This window comes from Lissotriton helveticus, chromosome 6 (genome assembly GCF_964261635.1).
Source record: "Lissotriton helveticus chromosome 6, aLisHel1.1, whole genome shotgun sequence".
Classification (NCBI taxonomy): Eukaryota; Metazoa; Chordata; class Amphibia; order Caudata; family Salamandridae; genus Lissotriton; species Lissotriton helveticus.
The window spans coordinates 1121231970-1121244862 of NC_136067.1; the positions used below are offsets into that span (position 1 = coordinate 1121231970).

General features: G+C 41.8%; 1 protein-coding gene across 1 annotated transcript in view; it reads right to left on the bottom strand.

The window, feature by feature from the left end:
* The window catches only part of SYNE1 (spectrin repeat containing nuclear envelope protein 1), a 2361447-nt gene that overhangs the window by 886463 nt on the left and 1462091 nt on the right, over positions 1–12893 (bottom strand). The window contains exons 82-84 of the mRNA XM_078648775.1: positions 10191–10346; positions 8602–8754; positions 7406–7588 (exon numbers count right to left, since the gene is read on the bottom strand). Coding sequence (XP_078504901.1) covers positions 7406–7588; positions 8602–8754; positions 10191–10346 — 492 coding nt within the window. The remainder of the gene's footprint in view (positions 1–7405; positions 7589–8601; positions 8755–10190; positions 10347–12893) is intronic.

Consider the following 12893-nt stretch of genomic DNA (forward strand, 5'->3'; position numbering starts at 1 on the left):
AGAAACATATCGTGTTTGGTATCAAACACCTTGGAATCATACCTCCACACCAGTAACTGGTGAGGGAGGTATGATTCCACCCTTCAGAAGTGAGCTTTGTGTGGTCACTGGTCTAACCGGTGCCAAATTCGCGACCTGGAAAGCACAAAATGGATGCTGCCGACTAGCGACACATATCTAGGCCCCTGTTGCTGAGCCAAGCTCAAGCAGAGGAAGGCAGCACAAAAGGCATCCTGTCACAGGGAGGTTTGACCTCCTCCCAGACAGGGTTTAGTGCATTGGGGCTGGGTGGGTGCACTCTGAGAGTGCCTGAAATTCTGCACAAAGGGCACATTTGGTATGCCTGTGCATAGTCCAGCTAAAACTAGTTCTGGGAGCCATTGGCTCCTGCTCTGGCTCAAAAATGGACAAAGGACATGGGTGTAACCCCCCCCCTCGGTCCTACCCCTCCCCTAGGAGGGTCCCCATAATCTATCCAACCCTCTCTCGTGGGTATAAAAGGGCTTACCTGGCTGTAAGATTTTAGATTTCTCAAGGACAAGATTCTACAAGAAGAAGCCACTGATCTTCGACCGTCTGGACACTCTGAACTTCGCTAGACCTCGACTGGGCTCGACTTCGTCCCCCTTTCCGTCCGAAGATTAGTTTGTGCCTTTGCTCCATACAGGCTCCGTGCAGGACCGGTGGTGCACTTAAGACAACTGAAGAATCTCCCTTGGAGAGAAGGAGCAACTCCCCTGCATTCGCAGGCACCTAACCACAACTGTCGGTGTGCTGCTCCTGAGCTCCTGTGGACTCCGAAGATTTCAGCAACACAGGAGGTGGGTTTCTGAAGGACCCTGAGGTCGATCTGCCCTCTCATCGAGTTTGAGGCCAGTATCCCTCCTGAGGACTGCATATCCTGAAGGCCTGTGCACTGCGTCAATTTGCAGTTGCATATGTTTGTTGGCGATTCCCTAGCTTGTGCATTGGACTCCGTGTAGTCCTGACCCGTGGGCTGGTGCTTTACAACCTTGCTCAAGGTCCCCTCGCAACTCCTGGTCATTCAGCCTGTGGGTCCTCCCTAGGGTCATCTTGATTGCTCGTGGGCTTTCCTGGTTGCTCCAGATGTGTCCTGACTCCCCACTGCTTGGTGAGTCCCCTGGACCTTGCTGGTCCACACAGAAACCTGTTAGACCTTCCTGCGTGGGTTGCTGTTGCCAAGGCTTGTTAGTGCTCCAGCTGGACACCGACCTCTCAGCACTCGACATCCTTCGCGGAACAGCTCGCATCCGGCTTCTGGTCGTCCTTGATGTCTCCTGGTCCTCGTGGCTGCAGAGTCAAGCAACTCTTCTTCGCACCTGAAGCACAAGACATCGGTGGGCATTCGTCTCCCGAGCCCCTGGTCACTCTGAAGTGACTCAGACTCTGTCCCCTCTGCTTTCAGGTTCCTTCCTTCCAGAATGCAGGCTTGGATTTCACCGGACACTTTTTCACCTTCACGGCAGCAGTACTTCTTCATATCCTTCCATAGAGAACGACAGCAGTTTCCGACACCACTTCAGACCAATGAACCCGGCTCCCCTGGGGATAGGTAACTCTAAATTTACTATGGTTTCCACAGGGTGGCTCTCCAACCTATTAAGCTATGAAGGGTTTGCTCGAAGTCTTCCTAGAAGGATAGACCCTTGACTCCTTTTGAGAAATGGTTAATACTTAAGAAAAACGACAAGTGACTCATCACCAAGTTGTATACCATCCTTTGCCATGGGGAGACTACCATTACTTTGTGGGAAAGGGGGGGACACAAAATAGGAAGAATGCTCTCTGATGAGGAATGGGCTGACATTTTCCATCGAGCCTGTCACACTGAGCACAACATGTTCAGTACAGAAGCTGCATACAAAATTGTGTCCATCTGGTACCCGACCTCTGCACAATTCGGCTCCTGGGACTCTGAGCTCTCTAAGGAATGCTAGATGGGTTGTGTGGGGATGGGTTAGCTACTCCACCTTCTATGGCACTGCCCCTAACTCATTCGCTTTTGGACCAGGTCGTAGATGACATCGACAGTGTGTTCGAGTTTCGATCCCTTGGTTTCCAGCATACACAATCCTCGGGCTGCCTGATCCACTCTTGTTCCCACTACACTTGCGTCAAGAGAAGCACATGGCATTAGCTTTATGTGTCGCACACCAGGTGATCCCTGCTCGGGTAATTGACAGGAGCCCACGATACATATCTTGGTTAGACAAACTCTGGTACAATTTGGGCATAGAAAAGTTGTTGTTGACAGTGGACCAGAGACCAGACGATTATGCCATATAGACGGCTCCCTATATGGCACACTCTATCTACTAAATTCAATGAACTAACATGCCCAACCTACCTGAAATTACTTTGGCAGCTGCCCCCAACTGCCCCCCTTTCGTCTACTACCTCCACCTAAACACCCTGAGACACCAGCCCCTACACCCGTTGATTTATGACACAATGAACTCCCACCTCTGACCACTTAATTACACATGATAAAGGGTTGGGGCGGCAGGGGGTTTGTTCTTGAGGTTTCTCATGTTTTCTTATGGTTAACTGCTTCAGTACCACTGCTGGCCCCAGGGTTGTGGGTGAGACGCTGTGTATATATTCTTACCTGGCTATAGCATGCTGCTGGCCCCTTGGAGTTGTAGGCGCTTGTTTATGTTACAACTTTACTGCGCCATCAATAAAAATAATTATTCCATAAATTAAATATGTGCTTTCTAACAATCAATACATGAAAACAACATGTGCTGTAAACACTAGAATGATACAGATTTGTCTATTTTGGATGGTAAGGCAGCTGACAAAATACTGATAAGCACGGATTTCAAGTTTGGGAAACTATGAAAACACACTACTGAAATCCACAAAATAAACACAAAAACAGGAGCGCCTACTGACGGGGTTTGTACAATAGCTACCTTAATGTAGTTTAAAAGATGTATAAAAACAAAAATCTTTTCCTGTTGTGCTTAGGTATCTAAAACCCTTATAACAGTATTATCTAGAAATGTAATGTCAGATTTGATTTAGTTGCAATGCATTTGTCAGCTCTACGTGATATCTGTAGGCTGCCAAAAATTCTTTTTTTTTCCAGCTCTATTGTGCATTTGGAGTGGTAACGGTATTCAGATAGGACCTATGGGGTAGAAATCCATGATTCTTGAAGTATTATTATGTCATGAGATGTTAGTCAGTTTAGGAAATCACTGTAACCTGCATTTTGAGGAATCCCTACCATGTTCCAGGAAATGTTTGAGGCCTTTGTCACCCCCCACCAGATAGAAATCCTCATTTACTGTGGTTTGTTCCTAGACAGTCTATTTTCCCATTGAGTATTATGCGCAGTGCTGGTAAGTTGGTGCATGTATTCTTCTGTTCCATGAGACGTTGTTTTCCACTTTGCTGTCTGCAGTTCCAGCTACAACTGTGTTAAGTTGCTTGTTTCCTGGGTCAATCTTCTCAGTTGAGTGTTCTGTACTATTGCTGACCAAAAATTTCCTTGGTTAGATTTAGTTTGGAGGAATTTCAGCGTTGTTATCCAACGCTTTCCTTACTGCTACACAGACTGAAGTGGGAATAGTAAATCCTACCCTTCTGAAGTCCAACTCTTTCTCTACTGTTGCACAGACTTGAGTGGGAATAGCACATTTAATCCGTCCACAGTTTAATGCTTTCCCTACTGTTGAACAGACTGGAGTGGGAATAGTAAATGTTACACCTCTGAAGTCCAGCGCTTTCCCTACTACTGCACAGATTGGAGCGGGAATAGCAAATTTAGCCCCTCCAAAGTTTAATGCTTTCTCTACTGCTGCATAGACTGGAGTGTGAATAGTCAATTTAACTCCTTCGAAGTCCAATCCTTTCCCTACTGCTGCACATACTGCTGAGGGAATAGTAAATATTACCCCTTCGAAGTCCATCGCTTTCTCTCCTGTTGCACTGACTAGAGTGGGAATACTAAATATACCTCTCTGAAGTCCAACTCTTTCCCTACTGTTGCACAGAAAGGAGTGGGAATAGTACATTTAACCCCTTGAAATCCAACCCTTTCCCTACTGTTGCACAGACTGGAGTGGGAATAGTAAATTTAAACCCTTTGAAGTCCAACACTTTCCCTACTATTGCACAGAATGGAGCAGGAATAGTAAATGCAACCCCTTCAAAGTCCAACGCTTTCCCTACTGCTGCACAGACTGCAGTGGGAATAGTAAATATTACCCCTCCGAAGTCCAGAGCTTTGCCTACTCTTGCACAGAGTGAAGTGAGAACAGTAAATCTTACTCCTCTGAAGTTCAATACTTTCCCTACTGCTGCACAGACTGAAGTGGGAATAGTAAGTCTTACCCCTCCAAAGACCAATGCTTTCCCTACTTTTGCAAAGACTGGGGTGTGAATAGTCAATGTTACTCCTCTGAAGTCCAACGCTTTACCTACTGTTGCAGAGACAGGAGCTGGAATAGTAAATTTAACTCCTTCGAAGTCCAACGCTTTCCCTACTGTTGCACAGACTGGAGTAGGAATAGTACATTTTACCCCTCTGAAGTCCAATGCTTTCCCTACTGTTACACAGACTGGAGTAGTAAATGTAACCCCTTCGAATTCCAACTCTTTCCCGACTGATGCACAGACTGGAGGTGGAATAGTAAATCTTACCCTTCCTAACTCCAATACTATCCCTACTGCTGACCTGCTTGGTGGAATAGTAAATGTAAGCCCACACTTTAACTACATTAAATAAACTGGAGTGGGTTTAGTAAAGCTATTATTCCCAGACTACAATACTTTTCTTAATATTGTTTAAATATATCTATTAATATTATTTGTTTATTTTTTAACTATATATATATATATATATATATATATATATATATATATATATATAATATATACATATATATATATATATTTTAACCCCTTCTACGCTGAGTTACGCCTCTCGTACGCTCATGACGAGCTGAGCTCGTCATGTAACGCGGTTTTCCGCAAAAGTCAGCGCACAGCGGGAAAACCGCTATTGCGCATGCGGTTAAACAATATTTTCATTAAATGCTGTTACATTATATATAAGTATACATAAACATAGGCACACATATATGTGTGTGTGTGTTTTTATAAGTGTGATCAAACTCGAGTGTGGCGAGTGAAACGCGTTAATGACAGGCACTATGCCTGTATATTTGTGGATAATCTCTAAATAAATCTACACTGCTTTCTTCACAACATTGGAGTTGTTTGGAGTCTTCTTGAAGTCTCTTTTGAAGATTGCTGAGGTCCGTGCCTGAGCGTTCTGCCAGGATAGGCAGGCAGGCAGAAAGTTGGTGTACGATATATATATTATATAATATATAATATATACATATATATATTTTTTAAATAACATTTTTATTAAATGCTGTTACATCATAAGTATCTATAAACATAGGCACAAGATTATGTGTGTGTGTTTCATATACTTCACAATGCAAGCATGCATTCCGAGCGGAAAGAATGCTGGCAATGTGCAAAGCAGGGGTGCAGTTCATCCCTCCACCCTGTGCGGCACCCCAAGGTGCCTGCCACCGGGTGCAGTGTTCCACAGTGGGGCACAATAGGTGCCCCCAGGCTGGCATTCGGCAGCCTTGCACCCATGGGGGCCCTACTGGGGGCCCCCAAAGACAGTTTCCGACTGCCTTTTTGTGCTGGAAAAACTGGCACGAAAAGGCAGTGAAAAACTGCCATCGTACACCCTCAGTCGCAAAGAGGCGGTTGGGGGTGTACTGAGGGATTTCCGGACAGCGGACAGGCTCTCCAAGCCTGTCGTCCGCAATCCGGAAATCCGAGTTGGATTCCTTTCCAACCGAGCCCATCATAATCGCTCGGTCGGAAAGGAATACGCGCGACACATTCCGGTTCGGTCGGAAGGGCTCCGACCATCGTTCGGAACCCTTACGACTGAAATCAGCCCCATTGTTGTGTCCGATATTCTCTAAGTGATCTGTTTTCCCGCACAATATTTGATTATTTTTGCCATTGGGGAATTAGTGACGAAACATGGGAAATCTTCTTTTGGTTTTTCAAACTGAGCAACATATTGACAGCTCTCACTATCTATTCTACTTCTGTTGTTTATTGCCATCTGCCTATTGCTGCCTATTTCACCACTGTGCTGCTAGACTGTTAGGCTTTAGTGTAAGACTGTTAAAGCAGTTTTGCTGTTATCTACTTTTTCTTATTTTAACTGGGGATTAAGTAAAACTGGATTTAGTTGGGTAAGGCGCAAACCCCAACTGTCCTCTCAGAGCTCTGTGTTTTTTCAATCAAAAGAGTAGAATAGTTTAACTATTTTTCCTTGCTGTGGCACAAATACAAAGAAGTAGGACAGTTTTCAATACACATTTTCGGAACAAGTGGCAGGTTCTGGGTTTTATACCCTTACAGCAGTGAACAAAGATGCTCGGGACTGCACCCGCATAACTCCCCAAAAATGCCCAAAATGATGCGACATAGTGATAAAGATGAAAAGATTTAGTGGGCAGAAGAGGGCTTGAACTACACTCATCTAGGATAGACATGTGCACATGATGAAAGTAAGAGGATTTAATACAAATAATAACAAATATATTAATGCACAAACATGTCAGATTGTAGGCCCACTACCAGATAAGAGGTTTGGCTTCCCCGCCTCTTACCCTAGAGCCTCTGCTTTCTGCTATTAGTTCCCAACTCAAATGTGATCTCACCAAACGCATGCCTCCCTGCAGCTATCTGACTAGAGTCACCCTACACTGTATTTAGTCAAAAACAGCCCAACGAGCTCCAGGTGAATGGGCAGTGGTGGTAAATAGCTGTGGCTGAGCTGAGGAATGGATGCTTTGTGTGAGAATATGACCAGCTTGCCTCCACTACTCCCACTGTCTTGTTTATCCAACCAGATGCCTAATATTGGCTACAAGCATACCAAATAACAGTATTATATTCACAAGACTCCTGAATCATTTTCTCTCTAGTTTCCCTTACTGTCTCCTGGCCTTCCATTTCCATCTCCCCCCATAAACACCCCATCAGGTACACTGAGGTGGTCTCAGGGAAAACATAAACACTTTAAATGCAATATGCACAAAATAACATAACATAACAACTAATACCAAAAGATAGCGCCTACAATATATTACACACAAGGAATAAAAGGTTGAATGGGTATAAGAATATGAATGACTGAGAAATAATTATTTTGCATGTGCATATATTCTCAAAGAAGAAGGGCAAGAAGCCTAGCGTGAGAGTCAACCATGAAACATGAACAAGATCTGACCATGTTATAGTAGGAAAGAACCAAATTAAAAACGGACAAATCCATTGATGTTTTGATTTAAGGGGAGTTACATATGGGGGGATACTACTGTACCTGCTGCAGCTTGGCTGCCCTGTATTCAGCCTGCCTGCTGCCCTGCTGATATAAGTCAGTCATTTTTCCAATCTTATCCATCAGCTTCTTAGACAACAGGTTGTTCTGCTCGCCAAAGTCTTGTACAGCTGCATCCAGCTCCACCAGCTTAATATTACAGCTGTCTAATTCTTCACATAGAATCTGGAGTTTGCAATAAAAAAATAGACACATTATGAACTTTCTGTCAGAAGATCGGCAAATGTTTATGTCACTATAATATTGGTAATTGCTTATTGATATTGCTCTCAGTATTCTTACAGTTTGGCACTTAGATTAATTAGGATGTTTGATCACACCAAATGCTGTTAAGCGATAATCGCTTGAGTCAGAATATTCCCACAATGATATTCTGCAGTATGTCTTTTCAGAAGCTAACATCTGCTTTCATATACCTTTCTTTGATAAATGAACTATAAGGTATGCTGCCATCATTTCACAGTTCTATGATCGTCTCCTATGATTGGCCCTTTGTACTTTGTAGGGTATAACCTGCCAATAAATGCCACAAAAACATACACTGTATTTTATCTCATGCAAAGTGCCTAAAACATGTACTCCAACATATTTTATTATTTTTTTTCTTCTTTTTTGTACTTGTGTAGCTTACAGCTACCCGCAGTGGGTTTCCCGGCGCTTGTACGAATACCACAAGGGAACTCTTCCTGGCTTTCCCTGTGAAGTGTCCACTCCTGGGCACCCCCATGGTGCAGACCAGGCATCCCTCGGGGCCGTTGTGGAGACTAAGCAAGCTATTGCCCAGAGTTGCAGCGCAGGACCCATGATCAGAATAGGCACTGAGGCGAGAATATTCGGTCAGGGGAATTAGTGAGCCCGAGACCCGCCGAGGCGGGAATCGAACCCTGGTCCCTGGCCAGAGCTCTGCATCGAGGTCTGCCTGCTCTAACCATTGAGCCACACTTCTCCACACATATTGTGATTGCATTGCTCATGCTTTCGCTGTAGTTTTGAGAAAGTGTCGTTTTTTACAAATATTCACAGAACAGGAATAATTTCTAAGCAAGTAAGCTCCAGTGCATGCCTACATTACTTGTACATTAAACCTTTTGCACAGAAGACACACGCTTAACTACCCTTTCCCCTAGGCATCTCAGTATCTCACTTCCCTAAACAAAATCAATGATGTATTTCATTACCTTGTGGTTATGTTTAGCTTGAACTACATTTGTTGTCTTCTCTTTTAATTTTGATGTTATCGTTTCCAAATCTCGTCCTATCTCCTGAATACTTTGATTAAATTCTTCATTCAGCGCCTTGCTTTGTTGGGCATCACTCATCTTTGTCCGAATCTGAATTGTTACAAAAATAAACTTATTTTTGATGACATGCACACTAATCAGAGTCATTACTATCTCACCATACATGATGTGAAAATCACACTCTTACTTCAGATCATTCAGTACTCTACACTAGCTGTTCAAATGTATGGCATCTGTTCTAACTTTACAAAAGATTTAGTATTGTAGGAAAAGGTATGGCCTTGTGCTTAAATATACGAACACATTTTCTAAGGATATTTAGAAGTCATCTTTTTGCAAGTAGTCATTCTTTAACACCGCATCAGGGGTAGTAAGTGCTGTGGGCTGCATGTTTTAAGCATTTTTGTGGTTGGAAATGGCTGATCAGTCTGTTTCTGACTGCAAAAATTGATTTGCATATGTTTGAAACACAAATTGCAATTTTTGTTTGCGATACAGTATTTGGAAGGGGCGTGTTATGGGCGTCCCATCCAAATACCGAACCTCAATGGGATGTATGAATGTTTTGCAACCGAATTACGGTCACAAAGCATTCATATTTTACCGACACCTTGAAGGAGGTGGTAACCCATTCGAGAATGGAAAACAAATTTTGTTTAAGAGCAGGCAGTGGTCACAAAGACCACTGCCTGCTCTTAAAAAACTTAAACTACAATTTTTCATTTTTTCGTCTTAAATGCATCCCCAGGCACCTCATCAGGGGTAGTAAGGCTGTGGGCCACATGTATTAAGCATTTTTGTGGTTGGAAACGGCTGATCAGTCCATTTCCGACTGCAAAAATGAATTTACATATTTTTGAAACACAAATTGCAATTTGTGTTTGCGATTTGGTATTTGGAAGGGGCGTGGTTAGGGCGTCCCTTCCAAATAACGAATCTGAATGGGTTGTATGAATGTTTTGCAACTGAATTACGGTCAAAAAACATTCATATTTTACCGACTCCTTAAGCCCAGGCAGTGGTTTAATTTTTTCTTTTGAAATGCATCCCCAGGCATGGCACATCTAGGTAAGAGTGGAGGGTGGGGGGGGACAAGGGGGGGTGAGGTGTGATTCAACACACGACAACGAGGGAAACTTAACTAAAAATACAAGGAAACACATGGTTTTCTCATGGATTGTTATGCATGAGGAAGGTCTATTTGCGACCCATTAGGAATCACTAATGAAACTCAAAAGAGTTTCATACATTAGGAATAGCGATTACCTAACTGTGATTTGGAGAATATCACAACTAGGTAATCACTACTTGAAATAATGATACATGTGGTGCTATATAAATACAATTAGACTTACAATTACAGGGAGCTAAACAGTTTATTTTGTACATTTCGCATCTGGATTTTTGTTTATATAACATACGTACATACATTGTGCTCTACTTTATAAAATTATCTGCCTAAACATACACAGCATAGTTGGTATAGAAAAGGCATACACTATGCCAATAAATTTTTTAATATTCACCTGATTCTGCATTGCTGCAAGAACTTGCGATATTTCAGCAAGCTGCAGGGAGAGTTCTGCAGGTAAAATAGTGTACATTTCCAAATACTTATTCTGCTGTTGATCAGCCACTTTTTCGAGTTTTTGTTGATGAGCTGTCACTTGAGTATGCAGAAACTAGAAGAAGAAATTATGCAAGCTTCATTTAATTGAACAGCTTGAATGATGACTGTCAACAGCTAATCAATCTCAAAGAAATTAACTAATTGCAATCCCTCTATATTCTCCACATTGTATCTTTCCAAGGTAGTACTTACTTTTACGTGCTTATAGATAAAGATACATAAATCTCTGAAAAGAAGCAAATAGACCACAACATTCTGAACAATCATTTCTGAAGAATAAAAAAATTAAGTTGTATACATCCTTACACATTACACACATTTTTAGACTTTATGACTATCATAAAACTGATAACATTAATTATAATTCCTTAACTATACAAAATGATTAGTATCACAGTTTTGTGCTCTTGCAAAAAAGTAAACAATTGTTATCAATAAAAAAAACACCATAACTACTTTATGAACTTTTGAATGATAAAGTGCTGATTCAGCCATACCTGGATTCAAAAGAGTGGTCTACAGGTTGGAGAGAAATTTTAGAATTGAGAGTTTAACTCTGTGAGAAACAGATATTCTGTTTGAAGAGGAAAGGAATCCAATATGATATTATAAAAGCAACTATCAATAACATGCAAGTTTAATGTAAATTTTGTGCTTAAAAAAAAAGAAATTGGCAAATCTAACACATTATTTACAATTTTTGGCAGAAAATCTCTAATACGTTTATCTATTTAACATATTTGAGCATGTAAAGCTACAAATGTCACAGGGAAATGATTTCCCTAACAAAAGACCAAGATGAGCTAGTTGAGGCCTAGAGGCAAAGCAAAAGAACATTTAGTTAAACAACAGAGGTGTATTATACACTGTTTCTTTTCCCTCTTAGACAGATCCATAAAATCAGTATATGTGTCCTTACAAACATTGAAAATAAAAAAGCTAAGAACATAACATGGTGCAATATTAGGCATGTTGTAAAGTAATGTTTGGTTTGTTTACTTATGAACACCCGACTAAACCACAGGGTCTACAGATGGTTGTTTATTCTGAACTCCAGCCTCATCTTTCTAATGTTTATGAAGAACTGACACTCCTCAGGAGATGAATGCGTTTTGTACTCCTGCAGGTCCTAAGTTTGAATAACCATAGTTATATGGCATTAAATGAGTGTCATTAAAATGTGCATTTTACACACTAGTGTTTTCCAATAGTTTGTACATCATTGTTCTATGTATTGCATCATTTGGAATGTGACACGTCCTGAAATAGAGCTTGGCGCTGAAAAACCTAATGTGGCTAGGATAATTCAAAAGCTTTGAGGCATCTGTAAAATTGGAGGTTACTGGTCAGCAAAGTATCCCTTTAATGTAGTATACATAAGATCAGTTCTTATTTGTTCCTTCAAAACGTAGTCAATGAATTGTCAAAAGTCTGAGTTGATACTTAGGACTCTGCTTGTATATTCTGTTACCTCAGCATCCATGAACTCTTGATGTGTAGTGTGTTATCTAGGAAACCTGAATCAATATTCCTATTTCATGCCCTTGTCCGGCTATAATCAATAATATCCATACAACGGCATAATAATCATATCCATAATTCAGTCGTAGCACATGCTGTCACATTAAGCAAGGCTACTTCTCCGGCCCCCTAGTAAGCACACCGAGTTCTCTAAACAAAACCAAGCCTCCAGCAACCTGGGAAATCCCCCTTGCTATTGTTTTAATTTCGTCCTAGAACTCCTGTAAAGCACTGTAAGAACGGCCAGTTCTTAGTGGCATCTTTATTGACGTCTTATGTCCAACCTTACGTCAAACCCGGCACCTTTCAGGTATAAATATACCAACGCTGCCTTAAGCAAACACACAGTCGTGAATCTGGAGCAGAGCAGCTATCTACTTCCGAGAGCCCAGCTGATGCGAGAGCCCACGGACGCTGCCCCTCCCTTTTGACGCGCTGAGAAAGACGCTGTCTTTTCTCCTGCCGAGAAATCCAGCTCCGGAGTTTCCAGCCTACCCTTGCGGGTTGCTGGGATATCGAGTCCTGAGAGAGAGATACCAGAACTCCTGCTTTCTATTACCCAGGTACGGAACTGACTAAACCCTTACAGAGAATTCTTGAGTCAGATTCTTGGCAAAACAAACTTAACTTAAACTGCTACTTACTTACTCCCTCCCACGTATTAGGCTTAGGTCAGGTACACCGGGGTAGGCGTATTTAGAAGCACCAGTTGAGTACGATTAGCCAATGTATATATGTATGTATATATTTTATCTATTTTAAAGTATCATATGGCTAAGAAACCATATCAACGCTTTTACAGTATTATTTTATAATCCTGCTTTTACTGTACGCACTTTACTTTACTATAAGTATTGCAATTGTAGCAATTCATTTCTCTTGCATGAGGAAGGAGACTGATCAATAAATAATACCTTTATTGAAAACGCCCGTCTCTCTTTTCTCTGCAATCTGGTGAAACGAAGTACGCACCTTTGACTGAGTGAAATAGCTGTCTTTTGTTTTCACACGACTCTAGAGACATACTCTTAATCAGGGAGAGCAAAGTTGTCATGTTTTATGGTTGTCAGAAACTAAA